Below are 20,653 nucleotides of genomic sequence, written 5' to 3'. Positions count from 1 at the left end.
GGCTGAGGCAGGGGCCACAGGGCAAGCTTAGTTGATGGCCTAACCTCAATGACCTCACAAAGGCTGCTAGGAACAAGATTCCAGTGACCTGAGGTGCAGCAGCAAAGCCAGGGCCAGAGGAGGCCTGGGGACCATGGAGGGTGAGCTCTCCAGGGCTAGGACAGAAACCTGGGTTTAAAATGGGCAGGGCCATGTCGCCTCAGGAAGCAGATGGGTTTCATGTTGTCTGCCTCCTGAGAGCGTGATGGTTACATTCCTAGGGCACAGGACATTTCTGTGAGTGAGCATAAGGGAACTGGGCTTCAGAGCTCTTGGCCTCTGATGACATATAGACACAGAACAGGATGCCAGCTGCCCACAGGTGCAGTGGGAGCCCCCCCTCCCCTGCCCCCAAGACCCTAATGCCATAATGACACCTGCCTCTTTTATGTTGCAGCTCGGTGCCGGGAACCACGAAAGGGAATCCATTATTGCTGAAAATCCATTTTAAGTTGTCATCCCCCTTACCCCAAAAGAGATGACTAGACAAAAACATTAAAGCCTCCAGTGCTGGCCCCGGTGAAGACTTTTTTTTTAAGGTGCTGGGATCGAACCCAGGGCCCCGAGCATATTTAGGCCAGCGTTTTGCTACTGGGCTGTATCCTCAGCCCTTGAATTTTTGAAATAGTATCTCATTATAGCCCAGCCTGGCCTCAAACCCTTGAGCTGCCTACCTCAACCTCTCCAGTGATGACATTACAAATATGCACCATCCTGCTTGGGCTCTGGCTCAGATTTTAGAGGACCAATGTCTCCTCACCACTGAACACACCTGGCTGCTATATTCTGGAAGCAATTTTTTAGGGATGACACTGACATTTTTTTAGTTTCTCTTGAGTCCACAGGTCCCCTGAGAGCTCTGGCCAGCTGTCTAGGGTTTGTTTATTCCCTGAAGTGGTTCCATTTTACTCCCACCCACCCCCAGACCTCTAGAACACCCCAAAGCTCCATCCCCGCCTCAGTTTCCTAGGCCAAAATCCAGGGACATCGGGGCATGAGGATGTGGGAGATGGGGCCTCCCTGGAGGTGGGGCTGACCAGATGAGAAATCCAAAGGGAATCCTTCCTGTAGCCAGTGGGGAGGCCTGGAGAGGACATTGTTTGAAGGTTATGAAGGAGGGAAGAGCTGAAGTTGATAGACCAATCTTTTAGAAGGTCACAGCCTCAAGCCAGAAATAACTCCAAATGTAGGGAGACCCCATGTGTGATGACCTACCCAACATGGCAACCCAGAGGAATGCCCACACATCACCAGCCTGAAATTGGCATAAAACAGCATGTCCATAGACAGGAAAAACCACCCACAAGTGCAGGGACACACATGCTCAGGAGCAGCCCCAAGGGTCAAATGTGCACAGAGGCACACAACCACTATGTCTGGGGTCAGGCCTTAAAGGCCCAGAAGAAAGGCAATAAGAGAGAGCTGCTTTTGGCCAAAGTCAGGAGGCTGTGAAGTAGGGAAGGGAATTTGTGCCTAGAGAAAAAGAAGGGGCTGGCTTGATCCACAGGCAGTTGTGTGTGTGTGTGATATAGAGGGGTGGGCAGGTGGCATCTCACTCTGCAGCCCAAGCTAGCTTCAAACTTGTGGCAATCTCTCTACCTCAGCTTCCTGAGTTCTGGGATTACAATCACTAACATCACTGTTAACAACTGGTTTTTGGTTTTGCTTTTTTGTAAGTCAGAGTTTCTTTGTTAACCCTGGCTGGACTGCCTCAGGTTCCAGATGATCCTCCTGCCTTTGCCTCCTGAGGGCTGCCATTACAGGTATAGGCTTACACTACCACATCAGCTTTAGTTGTTGGAGGTGGCGGCGTTGTTGAGGTCCTGACTGCCTCTTGCCTCTGTCTCCTGGGTGCTAGGATTAAAGGCAGGCGCCACCACACGGCTTCTGTTTTTCTTTTGAGACAGGGTACGGCTAGGTAACTCAGGCTGGCTTTGAACTCGCAAAACTGCCTGCCTTAGTCTTCAGAGTTCTAAGAGGAGCATGCCGCCATGCCTAGTCCTGGTCAGGCTCCCTGCCAAGGGAGAAGCCCGTCAGGACCCTAGGAGGAGGCTGAATGGGGAGCACCTAGGAACAGGGAAGTGGGAAAGCAGGCCAGAAGGGAATGGAGCAGGAATCTAAGATGGGACACAGAGAAGTCGCAGAGGTGGCTGTCTGGCTCTAGTGTCATCTGGCTCTTAGGGTTTGTCTTTTTAGAGTTTATTGTTTTGGTGGGATTTTTTTTTTATATATACTTTATTTTATGTGCATTGGTGTGAAAGTGTCAGATTCCCTGGAACTGGAATTTTCGACAGTTGTGAGCCACCATGTGGTTACTGGGAATTGAACCTGGGTCCTCTGGAAGAGCAGCCAGTGCTCTTAACCACTGAGCCATCTCTCCAGCCCCTTTGGTGGGATTTTTAAAAGTTCTACTTTTTTTAACCAGAGGTGGGAGCATAGACCTATCATCCCAGCACTTAGGAGGTAGAGGCAGAAGAATCAGAAGTGAAAAGTCATCCACACAGTAGATGTGGTGGTCATGCTTTTAATCCCAGCACCGGGAAGGCAGAGACAGGAGGATGTCTATGAGTTCAAGGCCAGCCTGGTCTACATAGCAAGTTCCAGACCAATCCGGGGTAATATCGTGAGACTCTGCCTCAAAAACAAAACAACAACAAAAAGTCATCCTCAGCTAAATAGAAAGCTCAAGGTTAGCCTGAGCACCGGTACATGAGATCCTGTCCCCCTCCAAAAAAACAAACTGTTGACAGTGGCTTTAGGTGCACTGAGCGAGTGACAAGCGCAGACAGCTCTGTGTGTTCCTTCTCTGTCCCAGCCCCCACAGCCTGGAACACAGGGACATGCTGAGACAGACACACGGTTACACAGACCCACACTGGCTCACTACCATCACCCAAAGCCCATGGAGACATCAGGGTTCATTCCCTCTTGGTGTCCTTTCTGTGACAAGTGTAGGGCATGTGTCTCACGGCAGTACCATACGAAATAGTTTGCCCGCCCTAATGCCCTCTGCCTTCCACCCACTCATCCTTCCCTCCCCTCAACTCCAGGCACCCACTGATTTGTTCTGTTCCCTTTGCTTTTTCCAGAATGAACTGGAATGGAACTTCCCGCAGCCTCTCCAAACAGGCCTCTTTCCCTGTTTAGCAGTTAACTTCCCTCGTGTCTTTTCACGGCTCTGACAGCTCATCTCCTCCCAGCACTCAATAATATTCCCTTATCTCGATGGACCAGTTTGTTTTTCCACCCACCTCCCGAAACATCTTCGTGGATTCCATGTTTAGGCAGTTAGGAAGTTGCAGCGTGTGGATTTTAAAACCATCTGGATAAATGCCAAGGGCCATGGTTGCTGCCTAATGTATGTTGTAAGGTGTGTTCACGTGGCTCGGCTATTAAGGACTGGGCTCACAACCAAAACATCAACGTGTGTTCAGCTTTGTAAGGAACAGCCGAAGTGGCTTTGCTGTTTGCACCACTTTGCAGCCCCAGCACGATGATGTTCCTTGTCTTCATTGTTTGGCGGTGTCGGTATTTCCAATCCGGGTGTTCTCATCCACCAATAGTGGTGTCTCACTTTACTGTTCAGGTCGCTCGTGACCTGTGATGTTGAAGATCTTATATACTGGCATGTGTGTGTTTGTTATAGTGTCTGCTCACATCTTTTGCCCATTTTAATTGGGTGATTCACTTTCTCACTGTTGAGTTTTAAAGGTTATTTGTATATTTTGTGCAGAACAGTCCTTTTCAAATGTGCGTCTCCAAGTCTATGACTGTCTTCTGATTGTCTTCACGCTGGTGGTAGAGTCAAAGGTTTGGGGTTTTGTTTACTTTTGAGACAGGGCCTCTCTGCATAGCCCTGACTGCCCTGGAACTTGCTGTGTAAACCAAGGTGGCCTCAAACTCACAGAGATCTAGATCCCTCTGGAGCGCTGGGATTAAAGGCATCCACCACCACGCCTACCTAATTTAAATATTTGATTACATTTATCTTGTGTGTGGTGATGTGTAATTCTTTTTATATATTGTTGACTTCACCTGCTAATATTTTCTCAAAGATTTTTGCATCTGTGCTGGAGAGATGACTCAGCAGTTAGTACTTCCTGCTTTCCCAGAGGACCTGAGTTCAGGTCCCAGCACTGACACTGGACAGTTCACAGTCACCTGTATCTTCAGCTCCAAGGGATCAGATGCCCTCTTCTGGTCTCCAAAAACACTTGCACTCATTTGTGCGCGCACGTGCACACACACACACACACACACACACACACACACACAAAGCCTTTAAGACCATCTTTTTTTTTTTTTTTTTTTTTTTGAGCTGAGGATCGAACCCAGGGCCTTGTGCTTGCTAGGCAAGCGCTCTACCACTGAGCTAAATCCCCAACCCTAAGACCATCTTTTAAAGATGGGGGTCTCACTATGTAGCCCTGCTGGCCTGGAACTCTCAGTGATCCAACTGCCTCTGCCTCCCAAATGCTGGGATTAAAAATCATGTGTCATCACACCTGGCCAAAATAATTTTTATTGTTGCTGTTGTTTGGGGTTTTTTTGTTGTTGTTTTCGTTTTTGAGACAGGGTTTCTCTGTGTAACTCTGGCTCTCCTGGAAATTCTGTAGACCAGTCTGATCTGGAAGTCACAGAGATCCGCCAGCCTCCCAAGTGCTGGGACTAAAGGCATGCGCCAGTATGCCTGAAGGCCAAAATAATGTTTAAAAACAAGATTTTTCTACGTACATTCTTGAGGAATATTGTAGTTTTCTGGGAAAGTCTTTTCCTGTTTAGGGTACAGGGTAATGGCCTCACAGAGTGAATTAAGATACTGTAGAAAAGTAATGGTCCTTCAATAAATGTTTAATTTTAAAAAATCATCAGAATTTGCATGGGCCTCTCCCTGCTGTGGAAGGCTCTTAATTATTGCTTTGATATCTTTAGTAGATACAGGTCTATTCATATTATTTCTCTACATGTAAGTTTTAGTCGCTTCTGTTTTTTAAGAAATTGGTCGACTTCATTAAAGTTATCAAACTTATATGCATAGGTATTTATAATATTCCTTTATTATGCTTTGAGTATCCGTGAGATCTACAGTGAGGTCCCTATCACAATGCTATTACTCTTCCCCTCCAACTTATTTGTATTTATGTAGTGGGGAGTGTGTGTGTGTGTATGTGTGTATTTGTGTGTGTGTGTGTGTGTATGTGTGTATTTGTGTGTGTGTGTGTGTGTGTGTGTGTGCATGCACGTGCGCGCGCACGCATCCATGACAGAGAATGTGCATGGACGTCAGGACAATTTGATGGGTTCAGTTCTCGTCTTCCATGTGCGACCTGGGGACTTTGAACTTGGGTCATCAGACTTGTCAGAGGTGCCTTTACTCACTGAGCCATCTCACCAGCCCTGCCTACTTTATTGCTCTTCCAAAGAAGACGATTTTGACATTTATTATTTCCACTATTGATGTTTTTCTGCTTTCAACCTTAATGTTTGCTCATGTTTTTATCATCTACCTACCTGAGATGTCATATGCACTCCATTCTCTAGTTTCTTGGAGTAGAAACTCCAATTATTGGTTTTAGGCATTTCCTTTCCTAAAACACGCACCTAACATTACCAATGTCTCTAAGCAGTTTTTGTTACATCCTACTATTTGAAATAAGTTGTATTTTTATTTTTGTTTAGTTTGAAGTTTCTTCTTTGATCCATGCTTTGTTTGCTTGTTTGCTTATTTGTTTGTTTGTTTGTTTATAGACAGGTTCTCATACAGCCCAGGCTGGTTTCAAACTCACTATAGAGCTGAGGATGACCTTGAACTCCCGATCCTGCTGTTTTTGCTTCCCAAGTGCTGGCTGGAATCATTGACATGCACCACCATGCCTGGCACTATCTTGTCATAATAATGTTCTTTCTCTCCCCTCCTCCTTTTGACAGTCCTCCTTATTATATAGCTCAAGCTAACCTTGAACTCACAATCCTCTTGCCCCAGCCTCCAGAGTTCTGGAATTATGGGTGTACATCACTATACCTGGCCCTACATGTTGTTTAGAAGTAAATTATTTAATCTTCAAGTATTTAGAGATCTTCCAGCTCTCTGCTACTGGTTTTCAGTTTCATTCACTAGTGATCTGAGAGTGGACATTGTTTGATTTGTATTATTTTTAAATATTAAGGTCTCATGGAATGTCTTAAAATGTGGTTAGTGGGTTTATATTGGACAGGACTCCATGTCCCCCGCACCTGGCTTTGGGATTCTGTGGCCTGCTTTTCCCTGAGGGCCTCTGCCATCTTGATTGAGCATCCAGAGTGTAATCACAAATTCAGATGCCTGGAGGTAGAGACTTGGGGAGACTAGAGCAGCAGTCCCCACTGGAAGTCAGCCTGTGAGCAGGGACGGTTGGCAGTTCTCCTGCCAAAAGATGCAAGTCACCAAAAAAGTAGCCTGGGGGCAGCCTCAGAGTCTGTGACTCTGCCTTTCAGGCAGCAGAGGCCAGAAGACCAAGAGACCCTCATCGACACTGAGAAGGTATGAGCCACTAGGCCGAAGGAGGGTTTTGTCTTGTTTTGTTTTTTACCTGAGTTGGGGGTTCCACACCCTGTGCCTGCTACAGAAGCCCCCTTCTGTAGAGCTGTGGGTTCAGCCTGGCCTGAGGATCCCGGGAGGAGGAGGTGGACCTGCTCACCCATAGTCCTTGTCCCCTAGGTCCCCTGGAGTCTATGCCCTCCAGTTGACCGGGCTGTCCTGCCTTTTCCCTGTCTCCAAGGCCTCCACAGAAGCCTCGGAGTCTCCTCACACGAGAGGAGCCAGCTGGCAGGGTGCAGAAAGGGCGGCTGCAGCTGCAGATGGGCCAGTTGCCTCAGTCAGAGCTAGCAGCAGCCATGGCCACAAAGGAGGATCAGACCATACTGAGGGCAAGAGAATTTAAGGACCCTGAAGCTACCCATCCATATTGGCCAGGCCCAGATACCAAGTCTCAGAGGTGAGGATAAGAAATGGAGACCAGGTTTGGGGTGCCGGTCTGGGGGCAAGGGCTGCCTGGCCTTGGAGTCTCTTTGCAACAGGTACTACATGTCCAAATTCTTTCACGGGAACAGTTCGACCGATGATAGCATGGTACCCCTGACACCCCGGCAGCTGGCAGGTAAGGACTCCAGGTCCAGAAGTAGAGAGGAAAATATGGGGGATGCCCAGGACAGAATTACAAGGCGTTACCTGCCCTGAGGTTAGCATATTTATGACCCTTGTGACCCTTCCTCCACACCAGTCTAATTTTTAATTCTCTACAGCCCAAGGGCTCACTGATATACCCCCAGAAGTGTGTGTGTACCTGTCTGTGTATCTGTGACTTGGTGTCTCTGTTTATCTTTGTGTCTGTGTCTGTGAAGGGAATAGGGAAAAATAAAACTGAACATATTGGTGGATAGTTGGATAGTCGTATCTGAATGGATGGGACAGGATTAAAAAAAGAGAGGAATGGACAGAAAAATTAGTTTTCTCAGGATCTGGCCTGAGAGATGGGAAGTAAGGATAGAAGGTACTCCCCAAATGTCACCCCTGATGTTGACAGGGACCTATCAAAGAAGAATCACTTTCTACATCAGTAATCTGAGTGCCTGCTTCTATGTCACACACCAATGAGGCTCCCAAGCAGCCACAGAGCTGGACTCGGCATGTGACCTTGGATGTGAATTTTAAAAATTGGTTTTTAATTTTAGTTGTAGGGGTTTGTGTGCAGTGCCCACAGAAGCCAGGGGCTCCAGACCCCCCTGGGGCTGGAGTTAGACAGTTGTAAGTCACCCACCATGTAATTCAGGTTCTCTGCAAGAGCAGTGAGTGCTCTTAACCACTAGGCCAAATCTCTAGTCCCCCATGTGAGTTTTTAAAGTATTTTTATACTTGTGTGTATGCACGTGCACACACACACACACACACACACACACACACACACACACACACACGAGCACTTGCATTCGTGGAGGACAGAGGACAACTTATGGGAATCAGTTCTCTTCATCACGTGGGGCCTGCAGATCAAACTCAGGTTATCAGGTCTGGCAGCAAGCGCCCTTTACTTGTGGAGTCATCTCTCAGGCTTCTAGACATGAATTGTAAATGCTTTTTGTAAGAAAATGTCCAATTTGGGCATAAGGATAAACAGCTCACAAGCCAATACACAGCACTCACTGTGTTGCTGATGTCCAGTGTATTGAAGGTTATAATAGGTGTGTCCAAACCCGGGTCCCACCCAACTGGATTGGAGAGGCAAAGCCTCAAGGCCACCCACGTGTAGTTCACACCTTGTTGACAGTCCCTCTCTCCACTCTCAGCCTTCCAGGATATCTTCAAACTGTTCAGCTGCAGCCCAACAGGCACCGTGGACATGCATAGCATGAAGGTTGCCCTGCGCAATGTGGGTATCCAGCTGGGCCCACAGGAGATGTGTGAGGCTCTTCGGCTGGCCGACTTAGATGGTGGGTGCCCCACCTCTGCCTTTGTGTTCTCCCATCTCTAGGCAATCTCCTAATGAATGCTACCCATACCTACAATATCCTTGGCCTTGTCCTGTTTTTTTAAAGTTCCCTCTTCCAGGAAGCACCCTATCTCCCTGCCTTTGTACATGGCTACTGAGTCAGTCCTCACCCCCCAGGCAAGAGCTGTTTCTCTCCCACTCACACTAGAACCCCCTGGCTTCTACAGAAGTGTGTTAATAAGTCATGTTAGTACTTTATAGTGAAATTTATTTTAAAGAGATAAATGGTGTAGGGGAGGGTTATGATGTTGGAGAAAATCCCACATAATTCTCAATGTGTATTTAAACCCTTAACATATCTACAGGACAAACTTTCCAAAAGGGCAAGTACCCACTGATCCCTCTGTCTTCCCAGGTGATGGAATCGTCAGCTTCAAGGACTTCCTGGGTGTCCTCACTGACAATCACCGCCTAGCTCAGTGCATGGGTGAGGGTACACTGATGGGCAGTGGGGGAAGGGTACTGAATGAGGACATCCCCTCCTCACTCTTGTCTGTGTTTGCTGTACTCAGGCCACATGAAGAGCAATCGGGTCTGTGAGCCCCCGGGCCTGCAGACCCTGTTCCTCGAGATGCTGTTCAAACTACTGAGGCAGGGCTTTGTGCCCTCCAAATCAGGACAGGAGGTGACTAGGTGAGCACAACCATCCCCAGCTCCCCAGACACAAGATTCTGAAAACTGAGCCCGGCCTTGCGGGGAGTCCTCTGATGCCCCCCCTCCCCAAGAAAGTCCTGAATTCTGGGTCCATTTCCTAGGCCCCAGGTCATCCTTAGCCAAAGACAAATAGCTTCCGTAAGATGGAGGAGATGGAGAGGCGGTGTCTGAGCCCTCTGTCCTGCTTTTCTCCTCCAAGCTACTATTTCAAGCAGCAGCGGGCTCTGCCGATGAGCATGTGCTCTAAGAGCCGGGCGCGCAGCCAGGGGCGGCCTGCGCGTGCACACACGGGTCTCACCTTCTTCTGCCAGGCGGCGCGCCTCAGCGGCCTCTCCAGCTCCCAGCTGGCGCGCTCCCTGCACACACTGTACAGAGCGGGTGCGTCCCCAGCGGGCAGCGGGTGGGCGGGGTGGGGGCCGGTATGAGGGGCCGGGCAGGACCCCTCGAGAGGTGGGAGGGAGGCTCCAGGTCATCCGCAGCCTAGCCCCACCTGTCCTCGCCTCTTCCTCTACTGGATCCCACCCCAGGTGGGCGCAACCCCTACGCTCAGATTCCTAGCTTGCCCGGGCGCCCGCGACCAGACCGCAGGATCTCAAACCGAGCCCCGTGCCCCGACGTTCGCCTCCCCAAACCCCATCAGCCAGGCCGCCCCAAGCTCCCTCCCAACCTGGGGCCACTCAGCAAAGGTGAGAATCCTCAAGAGCGAGACCAGATCGGCCGAGGAGACTAAGGACAGGGCAGCTGGGGCGGAGGCGGGACAGCAGATGGGGCGTGATTGGCAGGCAGCAGAGGCTGGCGTAGAGTGGGAACTGAACCAAAAGGAATGGGGACTGCAGGGGCAGCAGCCGATGCACCCAGATGTTGCTGATCGCGGCGCGCGCCGCGTCTCTAACGAGTTGCCCCCCGGATCTTCCGCAGGTCCCCTCCGCCCTCCCGCCGGGCTAGCGAGCCAGCCGCTGGAGCAAATGCGCCCCTCGAAGCTACCTTCCTCCCCGCCAACTCTAGTGCAGAAGCACCCCTCCTCCCCTTCGCCAGCCAGTTTCCAGAGATGTGCTATGAAGAGCTTGTACAAGTAAAGCGTTTGCTGAGCGAAACTGGCTGCGCCTGGTGGGGTCAGGCACCAAGCCGACGCGCATCTTTTGCAAACATCTTTATTAATCTTGTATAAAAATAAGGTTCAAGGAGAGTCCTTTGGGCGAGGGCAGCGGCGAGGTGCACTTTATAAGTTATAGACCAGGCTTGCGCTCAGGCTAAGTATGGCTATTGGAGGGAGAGGATGCTGCGAGCAGCTTTTTTTTTTTTTTTCTTTCTCTTTTTGGTGGGGTGAGGGGCTTCAAGGCTTGTAGTCGGCAGGAGGAGCTGATGCTCAACCCAGCCGAGCTAAGGACCATCTTCCTTGAGCTCCAGCCTGCCTACAGCCCTACAGAATCCACCAGCGGAAACAGTGGCTACAGCGAGAGGTCAGCAGTGACCTGCAGTGGGGGTCCCGGGGGTCGCCGGCGAGCACTTCGACGACCTGTGTCTGCTCGGATGTAGGGCTGGTTCCGAAGATCTGGAAGCCAAAAGAGACACATTTGCCCAGGCTCCAGGGCACAGGCTCATCTTTCTAAGGATTTGGTTTTGTGCAGGGAACACTGATTTACCTCAGCCATAAACACCACCCCTAAAACATCCCAGCATGCAGTGGCCTCGGATGGGGAGGCATGTTTGGCCCCCCAAATTCCCAAAGTTGTGCCAGCACTGGAATCACAGGCCGGGCTGTCTAGGTACCTGAGAACTAGAGGGGCATCTCCTCTCCCAGGCTGGCCTCACAGAGGAGCCGGGATGTCCGCTTTCCGGTGCGGGCAGTGAAGGGCACTGTCTTGAGCACTGAGATTTTGGGGATGGAAGGTAGAGACAGAGAGAAAACAAAAGAAAAACAGAAAAGGTAGCAAGAGGCATGGAGGACAGGTATGGCGGCCTAGGCCTTCAATCCCAGCACTGCAGAGGCAGAGGCAGGAGGATCTCTGAGTTTGAGGACAGCCTGGGCTACACAGCAAGGTCCAGGCAAGCCAGGGCTACACAGTGAGACTGGCATTTCGGGGAGGCAGCGGACCCGTCAGTGTGACAGGGAGAGAGAGAAAGAGAATGTCATCGTACAGGCAAGCAGGACAGAGACCTGGCGCTGCCCTCACCTGTGATGATGTCTTCAATGGCCCCATCTCGGTCACCCTCATAGATGAGGGGCTCTTTCTGCTGCTTCCGTTTCAGCTCAGAGATGAGGTCCATCTGTTGCCGCCTGGCCTTGGGTGGAGACTGAGGAGATAGACAACTCTTAACTTTAGGGTACTTCTCACCCCACCTACTCTAGAATGTCTGTGCAGTTCCTCACAGCAAGGATGGGCAGCGAAAGCAGAAGGCACCTAAACCCACTCGCTCATCCTTGGGCAGGATCTATCTCAACACTGAAGGTGTAGGGGTGAGACAAGAGGGTGAACGGGATGCTACAAACCCCTGTACCCCAGTACCAGGCTCGGGGACAGCTGCCTTACCTTGGGTGCTGGAGGCTCTTCCCTGCCTGAGGTATCCGCCGCTGCCTCCTTCTTCCACTGATCCACCTCTTGTTCTGCTTTCTGAGGGCACGAGGCAGGTCGTGGTGAGGACAGCCCCTCCTCCTTCCCTGTCCTGCCTGGGCCAGAAGCAGTCCCCACCCCTCCCACTGCAGCAGACACTGGTACCTTATAGGCCTTGGTGAACCGGCTGAAGAGGGGAAAAAACATGGAGGGGGGTGTGGTCTTGGGATTTTCTCCGAAGTACTCCACGACGGACTCATAGGCCTCCTGCAAGCACAACCCATCAGCTCCGTGCCCCTCAGGGTATCACATCCCTTCTTCCACTCAGGATGGTCCCTTACTCTTCCTCCATCTTCCCAGGGTTCTGCCTGTGGTGACACCCCTCCAGGCCTTGGCTCCACACCTCCACCCTAAGGCTTTGGTGCTCCTGTGTTCCCCCACTCACCTGAGCGGTCTTGCTGTCTGCCAGCAGCTTGTCCATGGTGGGAGAGTTGGCCCTCAGGAACTCCTTGAGCACCAGACAGTCGTCCTGTCGCACAAACTCTCTCTGTGTCAGCTCCAGGCCTCGCTGCAGGGAGCGCACGTCCCCCAGGACACTGTCTAGGGACACTGGAATGGACAGCATGGAGTCGGGATCAGGCAGCGCGCACACAGTTAATGCCGTCATGTCCCTTCCTAACCCACATGAGCGGCCCAAGACGCCAACCCCCTGTACCTGAGCCTGCCTTGTCCAAAAAGTGCAAGTCGCTGTGAAAGCCGGTGAGCTGTGGGTACTTCTCAGCGATGACCTTCACCAAGTAGTGCAGCAATGTCTGTTTTCGGTCAGTCGACTTCATCTCCAGCAACTGGACAAAGATCTGTTATAAGCCATGGGCCACCAACCAGACTCCAGACCCCAGGCCAGGAGCCCCTCCTCACCGCATCCAGACTCTGAAGTCGGAAACCATAGGCTGCCCCGCGCTTGCTGCTGTTCATGTAGTTGCCAAAAGCCAGGACAATCTGGGAAAGGCAGAGAAAGACTCAATGAGATCCAGGGTGGAAAAATCCCTTGAAGAAGATTTATTTCTCAGAAAGGAAAAAAGATAGCAAGAAATCAGCCCTCACACTCAGGCCCTCCTGAATGGACCCTTCAGTTCCACGACACATGCAGCCTGTGTATACATCTCATGTGTACACTTTTAACAGCATGGGTACACCCCATTAGTCCACCCCAAAACTGGCTTGCCAACATCTCCCTCCTCAATCCCTGGACAGCCATGTATTCTGGTCTGCAGACACGCTACTGAGTAGGAGCAGTTACCTTAACTCTCCCAAAGCAGTCCCCAGAGGGACTGAGCCCTGGAGCAGAAACTCAGGTGCACTGTGCAGGCATGGCTGGTACTACTGTTGCCTACCCCCACCTCCTACCTTAGCCTGTCCATTAGAGCATGCATGTGAAAAATGGGACCATTTTTGCTATACTCCAGGTGGATAGGACCTGAGTCTCCCTTTTTACGCTCCTTAGACCAGGAAAGGGTAGGCCCTGCTTCCCAGTCCCTTCCCCCGGGCTCTCACCTCCAGGATCTGGCGAAGCTTGTCAGAGGACTTGATGGACATTGAGGCTGCAATGATGGCATTCAGTTGCTAAGGGTGGGATGAAGATGAGGTAAGATGGAGCCTCCCCTAGCAGGAGGCTCAAGTACTCCCAGCTGCCCTCTTGGGAGCTGAGCTCAGAGATGCTCCCTCCCTACCCCCAGCCCAGGCTCCAGCACACCACCCTGCCCATCCTGCCCATACCGGCATGAGCAGCTGGGCCGTGTCTGGAAAGTTGCCCAGGAAGGTGAGCGTGTTCATGCGCTCTGGCAGCCTCTGGATGCGACTAAAGCGCAGCATGAAGCGGTCCTCCTCTGACAGCTCCTCCATCGGCCGCTGTTCCTTCTCGAAGCGGGCTATGAGGCTGCGCTCATACTCTGTGGGCAGGAAGCGGGTCAACAGCTCCAAGAAATCCAGGCTGAGAGTCTGAAGGTCATACCTGCAAGAGGAAACAGAGGGGAGGGTGGGCGTCGTCCCACACTTACAAGTCCAGAGAGACTGACTGAATAAACAGCCGTCGGCATTTAGTTTTGTAGACAGCTTCAGAGAACCAGAGACAGGAGTCAAGCGAAGCTCCGGTCCTGTCATACAACACCAGCAGGCGCTATATACAAATCCTTTAGCCTGGGTGCCGTGCTGGGCAGAAGCAGGAAGCCAGTGGGGAGGTCTCAATCTGGGCATGTACAGTCTTAGTTTTCTTGGCAAGAAAATGAGGACAATGTTCCCTGACCAGGACTGGCGTGAAGTTTGATGGATTCTGTCTCACTGCTGGGTTTTTTGGTTTTTTGGGGTTTTTTGTTTTGGGGCAGGGGTGGTGGTTTTGTTTGGTTTTTCAAGACAGGTGTAGCCCTGACTATCCTGGAACTCACTTGGTAGCCCAGGCTGACCTCGAACTCACAGAGATCCGCCTGCCTCTGGCTCCTGAGTGCTGGGATTACAGATGTGCGCCACCACCGGCCAGCTACTGCTGGGGTTCTTACTAAGCTCTGCCTGGTGATCCTAGCCTAGCAAGAAGACTGGGCCGTACCCACCCCCCCCCCCACCACGCGCAGGTACTCACGTCTCAATGGCCTGACAGATTCTGTCTGCCCCTAGGTTGCCCTTGCGCAGGGTGATGGCCAAATTCTTGGCCCGGTTGGCCTCAATGAGTGTTGCCTTGGTGGGAGCTTTATGGGCTGCCTTCCCCTTCAGAGTGCTGAGGTCCAGGCTGGGGCCTTGAGATTTGGTCTTGAACTGCTCCTCAAAGTCATTCATGTCTAGCTCCTAAGGATGCAAGGAAGAGAGAATGCTAGGCTGGGTGGAGCCAAGATCTGCCCACACTCTGGGCTCAACACTGTGTCCAGAGCTAAGGTCGTTAGGGTAGCCTGACAGAACACCACTGGACAGAGTCGCCAGTGAGCTAGCTTGACCACAGCCTTGACAGGTGACACAGGGGAGACACAAGAAAAGTGTGACGGAGAAGACCACAACAGAGGACCCAGATTCCCAGCCATTAAAGCTGAAGGAAGGGCTGAGCAGCCAGCAGTGAAGGAGATTATTCCAGGCAGAGAAAACAGATGGCGCGGAGGACAGGGAACCCATTCCAAAGTAAAACTAGGATCAGAATGGCCCAGGCCTTAGCTGTCTGTGGGAATGGGCAGAAAGGAGAGGCCACACTCAGGGAGAGGAAAGCCTGCATAGGTCAGGATGTTGCCTCCTGGATGCACCAACCCAGGGTCTTAAAGCCCACACCCTGGGCTTCCCCATCCTGAAGGGGATGACCACCCCTATGCCAAGCACAACCCTGCAGCTCTCTGGTGCCCACTCACCTTCAACACCTTCTCATCATTGAGCTCAGTGAAGACAGTGCCTGTGATCTGACTCGGTTTCAATGCCACCCAGTTCAGCAGTGGCATCCGGAATTTGGTCTGGATGGGTTTCTTGGCTTTCACCCCTGGGAGCAGGAAGGAGGTGGTGAGTAGTGCAGATACTGGAACTAACCCAGCCAGGCCTAACAAGACAGGCAGGAGGCAGGAGAAGACTCCTAGGTAGAGAGGGTCCTAGAGGACACCCCCGGGGGTGGGAGGGGGCACTGCTCCGCTTCCCCACCAGCCCTAGAAGATAATCCACCCCACTTACCTGGTCCTATCTCTGGGTCTTGTCCTCCAAGGATATCAGGAGGCCCTCCCGGAGGTGGTGGGGGTGGCGGTGGTACTGGCCCATCAGTACCAAGTGGGGGTGGAGGGGGGGGGGGCGGCAGGTCTCCAGGTAACGGTGGTGCAGGTGGAGGCTCAGCACAGCCTGGGAGGGGCGGGGCCAGCGGGGGTGCAGAGGGAAGGGCTTCCTGCTGGGACTGGAGGTTAGGTAGTGGGGGTGGCGGTGGCGGCGGTGGCGGCGGTGGCGGTGGTGATGCTGCTCCGGGAACCGACTCTGCTGCAGGTGGGAGATGTGAGCCCAGCGAGGGCGTGGGAGAAACTCGTCAACTTCTTGGCGTGGGGAAGGGGGGTCCCTGCCACCTCCCTGCCCAATGCATGCATCCAGAACCCATTTCAACCCACCTGCGTGTACCTGTACCACGGCCACAATCCCAACCTCCTTATCTTTCACAGCAAGGTATATCCCCCAGGATACCCTTCCCTGCCCTGGTCTCTCTCCCCCAGCATGAAGCAACTGTGCACCTGGGCTAGGAGAGTCAGTGGGCACCCCCGGAGTTGGTGCGCTGTCACCGCTTGGTGTCGCCACTGCTCCTGGGAGGATCTCGATGGAGACGACATCCCCGGGCCCCCGCAGGATTCGGATTAACCCCTTTTCCTCAAGCTCCTCCACTTTCAGCTCTAGAGCTGAAGGTCGCACCACGGCAGGGGCAGGCACTTTCTCAGGCTCAGGGATACGTCTGGCAGTACCCATGGGGTTTGACTCGCTGAAACGCTCCTACGAGCCCCAGGAGAAGGATTAGTGCCCACCGGCAAGCTCTCTGGCATAGAGCAACCCCGCCCCAGTCCTCTTCTTGGATATACTGGGATGACAAGCGGAGAAGACTCCTTGGGAAGCCTGGCCCGGCCCACACCCACAGCTCACCCTCAGGGTCTCCAATTCCTTGCGGGCCTGGCTTAGCTGCTTCTCCAGTTCAGCGATCTTGGCCATGGAGTCGTTCTCTGAGTCCCGAAGCCGCTCCGTCAGCTGTGGCACCAGCACATGGTGAGCTACCACCCGCGGCCAGGCACTGGCACCGCCGCCGGTGAGGGGGCGGCATCAGGCAAGCGGGCCTGGAGGGCTGGGGGTGGCTCCCACATCCGCTTGGCCCAGCGTGCCAAGGGTGGGCCAAGCCTGGCACCTGAACCCAGATAAAGGAAGAGGGGGAAACCGAGGCACCAGTGCAAAGAAAGGTGGTAGGGGAGAAGACTGTTCTGGGAGGGACCCCAAGATCTAGTTCACTGGAGTCGGGGTTTGGAATCTGCCCCGGGAGGAGGTGCCTGCTTTGCGCACAAGTCCCACACAGCGTGGGCGCTCCCCGAAGACTCATTGAGAAAGACACTAAAAGAACTCCGGATTTGGAACGAGGGCAAGCTCAGAGCCCAGGCAGACTGCCGCCTCCAATCTATCTACACCCAGAACTATATCTTCCATTCAGTACTTGCGGCACAAGAGCAGCCCGAGACCGCCTTCCTGTGGGCCTCCTGTGTGATGGACTAGCTTGGGATCGGCTCTCACCAGTGCCACCTGCTCCTGCAGCTCCTCCATGTGCTCCAGCACTGCGTTCTTAGTCTCTGTGTCCTCCAGCAGGGTCCCCACATCAAAAACGTTGTCCAGGTACGCCTGGATCTGCACCTGCAGCTTGTCACTCTCCGTGAGCCGGAGCCTCTGTCCCCAGACAGCAGGAGCGTGGTGAGGTCTGAGGTGGTGGTCGGGTGTCTATCCAGCCACCACCACTAGAACCCAGAGCACTTGAGCTCTAGTTTGCTTTTTATTTTTACTGATATAATTCACATACCACACAATTCACTATTTTAAGATGAGTTACCTCTTTTCTAAAAGCTCAATAGCCCAGATGGAAACTCTAGGCCAGGTAGGGTTTCTTTTCCATTATCTCCTCTCCAGCCCCCAGCAGCCATGAATCTATTTTCTGCCTCTATAGATTTGGCCATTCTGGACATTTCTTATTTTTAAAAGTCATATAATATTCAGGGTTTGGGTTTTTTGTTTTTGTTTTTGTTTTTGTGGGTTTTTTTGTTTTTTTTTTTGTTGTTGTTTTTGTTTGTTTTTGTTTTTTTGAGCTGACAATTGAACCCAGGGCCTTGCACTTGCTAGGCAAGTGCTCTACCACTGAGCTAAATCCCCAACCCCAGGGGTTTTTTTTTTAAATGTATGTATGTCCCTGTGAGCATTGCTGGACACCACATGAGTTCTGATGTTCTCAGAGACCAGAAGAGCATGTCTGCTCCCCTGGGACTGGAGTTACAGGAGACTATGAACCACCTGCCAGGGGTGCTGGGAACCACAGAGGGTCCCGGGTCCTCTGCAGGAGTAGTGAGTGCTCTTAATCATTAGACCATCTTTCCAGCCCTATATCCAGCCTGTCGCCTCTGGCTTCTCTCTTCTTTCAAGGCTCAGCCATGCTGGATCTTAGGTCAGACTACTTTTCTTGTTCCAGATGTATCATATGCTACTGTGTGGCTAGACTGGCCTCGCCTCCTCTTGGTGTTTGCCAATCCTAGCTTTAGGAGAGCCAATCCCAAAGGCCCCGCCCCTCTAGAAAGCCTCCCAAAGGAACCAGGCCAGAAGCTCTGGCTTCTCTGCTCACCTATTTTTCTGTTCCCTCTTCCCAACACCCAGACTCAGGCTGAGGCAGCCCCCTAGTGTGTATCTCTGGGCTCCTCGTCATGTGCTAGTGTCAAGGCACCTGACTCAGCTGATGCTCCTAGGTCACATCCAGAGCCACCTGAGCCTGTTCCAGGACCTTGGTGACAGATGTCATACTAGGTATCCATCATGTACCAGGATTTCCTGTTTAGAGTCTTTATCACCTCTGTGATTGACAGGAAAACAGACTCAGAAGGATGAACAGATGTGTGCAAGGTCACTCGGCTAGCCAGCAGCAGAGCAGGATTCTGTTTATTTGTGGGTGGTTTTATTGTTGTTGTTGTTTTGGGTGTTTTTGTTTGTTTGTTTTTTGTTTTTTGTTTGGTTTTGTTTTTTACCATTTTGGAAGAGGGAAGAGGGAAGCCCAGACTGAACTTGAACTTGAGATGCTCTTGCTTTGGCCTCCCAAGTGATATGATTGCTGGCATGTATCACCAAACCCAGCTCTCACAGTCAGGATTTGAACTCAAGACCTGCTAATTAACATACTACATACATACATAACTACATACTCCACAGTGGGTGGATAATTCAGTCGGGGCCCGGGGTGTGATGCAAGGCTCACCTCCAAGTACAGGTCCAGGCCCAGATGAGTGAATTCATATTGCAAGAAGACACGGAAGTTCATGTTCTCCACTGAGTGTACCACAATGTTGATGAACTGCATGCAAGCCACCTGGGGGCCAGGAACACCGGAGCTGCTCTCTTCCACTTCCTATTTGTCCCCAACCCTCCCTCCCTCTCTACAGTTCACATTCCACTAGCCTGGTCTTGTAACCCTCAGGGCTCCTTGGTCCAGTCCTTAGTCCCCTGACATCCACCCTTTCCCACTGACAACTCAGCAAAGCCTTGAGCCCAGCCACCCAGGGCCTCAGCTGCTCCCAGCATGCAGCAGGGCCCAGCCAATCCTCAGCCTCCCTGATCTCCGAGCTCACCATGAAGTCAATGTTACTGTCTTCATTCCGGAAATACTCCATCAGCTTTTCAAAGCGGTGCTGCTCTCCACACACCTGGGGAGGGAGGATGGCGGTCACTAAATAACGGGTCACACACCCTACTCTGGCTGCACTAGCATGGGGTGCGTTCCCACTGTCCTAACCACCTGGTGTGCTGGCAGAGAACCACCGCTCCCAATCCCACAGCAGCTTCAAAGCTGTGACCAGTCAAGTTTCAACTTCTCAGTGAGGCTTTCCCTACAAGCAGTTCCCTCTCCTGTGGCAACCCTTTCCCCCTTAACATGTAGCATTTTCTAAGACTACATAAGTCGCTCATTGATAAATGGTTTCCTGACTTTTTCATTATAGGCATGTGCATGCATATATATGTGCATATGTGTGCGTGCGTGCGCACGCGCACGCACGTGTGTGTGTGTGTGTGTGTGTGTGTGTGTGTGTGTGTAGAAGCCAAAGTCAGGAATCAAACCAAGGTCTTCAGAAGCAAATCTACTTTTTGTTGTTGTTGTTGGTGGTGGTGGTGGTGGTGGTGGTGGTGACAGTTTTTTTGAGACAGGGTTTCTCTGCCTAGCTTTGGCTGTCCTGGAACTCACTCTATAGATCAGGCTGGCCTCGAACTCACAGAGATCCACCTTCCTCTGCCTCCCCAGTGCTGGGATTAAAGGAATGTACCACCACCGCCAGCTCAAATCCATCTTTGTCAAAAACATTTATCTATTATATGTGTTCCTGTATGAATGTATGTGTAAAAGGTGAGGTAGGAATTTGCAGGCCACAGAAAGCACTGAATACCCTGGAACTGACGTTACAGGTAGTTGTGAACCTCCTGATGTAGCTGCTGGAAGCCAAACCCAGGTCCACTGAGCCATCTCTCCAGCTTCACATTGTGCTTTCAGAGACAGGGTGTCTCAGTGGCCTGGTGCTCACAGAGTAGACTTGACTGACTACCAGTAAGCTCCAGAGAACTGCCTGTCACTGTCTCCCCAGTACTGGAATTACAACCACATGCCACTAAACTTGGCTCTATTCTTTTAAATATTTATTTATTTTATTTTAGGTATGTGAGCGTATACTTGCATGTATATGCAAGCGTGCCTGGTGCCTACAGAGGTCAGAAAAGGATATCGCATGCCCTGGAACTGGAGTTGTGGACAGTTGTGGGTTGCCCATTTGATCTGGGATCAAACCAGGGTCCTCTGCAAGAACAAGTGCCCTACCCACTGAGCCATCTCTCCAGCCCCTGGGATTTTCTGTTTTTGCAACATAGTCTCAATATGTAGCCATGGATGGCCTGGTACTCTTAAAGATGCACTTGCCCCTGCCTTGGGAGCACGGGAATTAAAGTCATGCTACACCTGGCAAACCCAGCTTTTTGTTTTTTGTTTTTTGTTGTTGTTGTTGTTGTTTATTTTCGAGACAGGGTTTCTCTGTGTAGCTTTGCGCCTTTCTGGAACTCACTTAGTAGCCCAGGCTGGCTTCGAACTCACAGAGATCCGCCTGCCTCTGCCTCCCAAGTGCT

General features: G+C 51.7%; 2 protein-coding genes across 6 annotated transcripts in view; one reads left to right on the top strand and one right to left on the bottom strand.

Annotated features, from left to right (window-relative positions):
• The first annotated feature begins 106 nt into the window (after positions 1-106).
• Positions 107-10,311, top strand: LOC118590356 (EF-hand calcium-binding domain-containing protein 3-like). Its single transcript, XM_036198302.1, has 10 exons — positions 107-140; positions 6,514-6,559; positions 6,798-7,013; positions 7,129-7,175; positions 8,362-8,505; positions 8,920-8,991; positions 9,077-9,197; positions 9,418-9,596; positions 9,746-9,904; positions 10,137-10,311. Exons 1-10 carry the CDS (start codon positions 134-136, stop codon positions 10,292-10,294), a joined length of 1,149 nt encoding a protein of 382 aa, XP_036054195.1. The 5' UTR covers positions 107-133; the 3' UTR covers positions 10,295-10,311.
• Positions 10,312-10,355: 44 nt separating this feature from the next.
• The window catches only part of Fmnl1 (formin like 1), a 28,187-nt gene continuing 17,889 nt past the window's right edge, over positions 10,356-20,653 (bottom strand). For 2 of the 5 annotated variants that reach the window (XM_036198289.1, XM_036198292.1), the window contains 17 exons: positions 19,117-19,191; positions 18,747-18,857; positions 17,033-17,182; positions 16,400-16,501; positions 16,000-16,252; positions 15,461-15,754; positions 15,151-15,275; positions 14,403-14,605; positions 13,547-13,781; positions 13,325-13,393; positions 12,689-12,769; positions 12,486-12,615; positions 12,216-12,379; positions 11,936-12,037; positions 11,750-11,830; positions 11,393-11,513; positions 10,356-10,770 (listed from right to left, as the gene is read on the bottom strand). In XM_036198289.1, the coding sequence (XP_036054182.1) occupies positions 10,667-10,770; positions 11,393-11,513; positions 11,750-11,830; positions 11,936-12,037; positions 12,216-12,379; positions 12,486-12,615; positions 12,689-12,769; positions 13,325-13,393; positions 13,547-13,781; positions 14,403-14,605; positions 15,151-15,275; positions 15,461-15,754; positions 16,000-16,252; positions 16,400-16,501; positions 17,033-17,182; positions 18,747-18,857; positions 19,117-19,191 (2,400 nt within the window). In that variant the 3' untranslated portion in view covers positions 10,356-10,666. Of the gene's footprint in view, positions 10,771-10,988; positions 11,088-11,392; positions 11,514-11,749; positions 11,831-11,935; positions 12,038-12,215; positions 12,380-12,485; positions 12,616-12,688; positions 12,770-13,324; positions 13,394-13,546; positions 13,782-14,402; positions 14,606-15,150; positions 15,276-15,460; positions 15,755-15,999; positions 16,253-16,399; positions 16,502-17,032; positions 17,183-18,746; positions 18,858-19,116; positions 19,192-20,653 lie in introns of all 5 variants that reach the window. The other 3 variants (XM_036198293.1, XM_036198291.1, XM_036198290.1) reach the window with 3 other exon arrangements.

This window comes from Onychomys torridus, chromosome 8 (assembly GCF_903995425.1).
Source record: "Onychomys torridus chromosome 8, mOncTor1.1, whole genome shotgun sequence".
NCBI lineage: Eukaryota > Metazoa > Chordata > Mammalia > Rodentia > Cricetidae > Onychomys > Onychomys torridus.
Note: the sequence above shows the minus strand (reverse complement) of the source record. Positions and strands in the feature narration are given on the sequence as shown.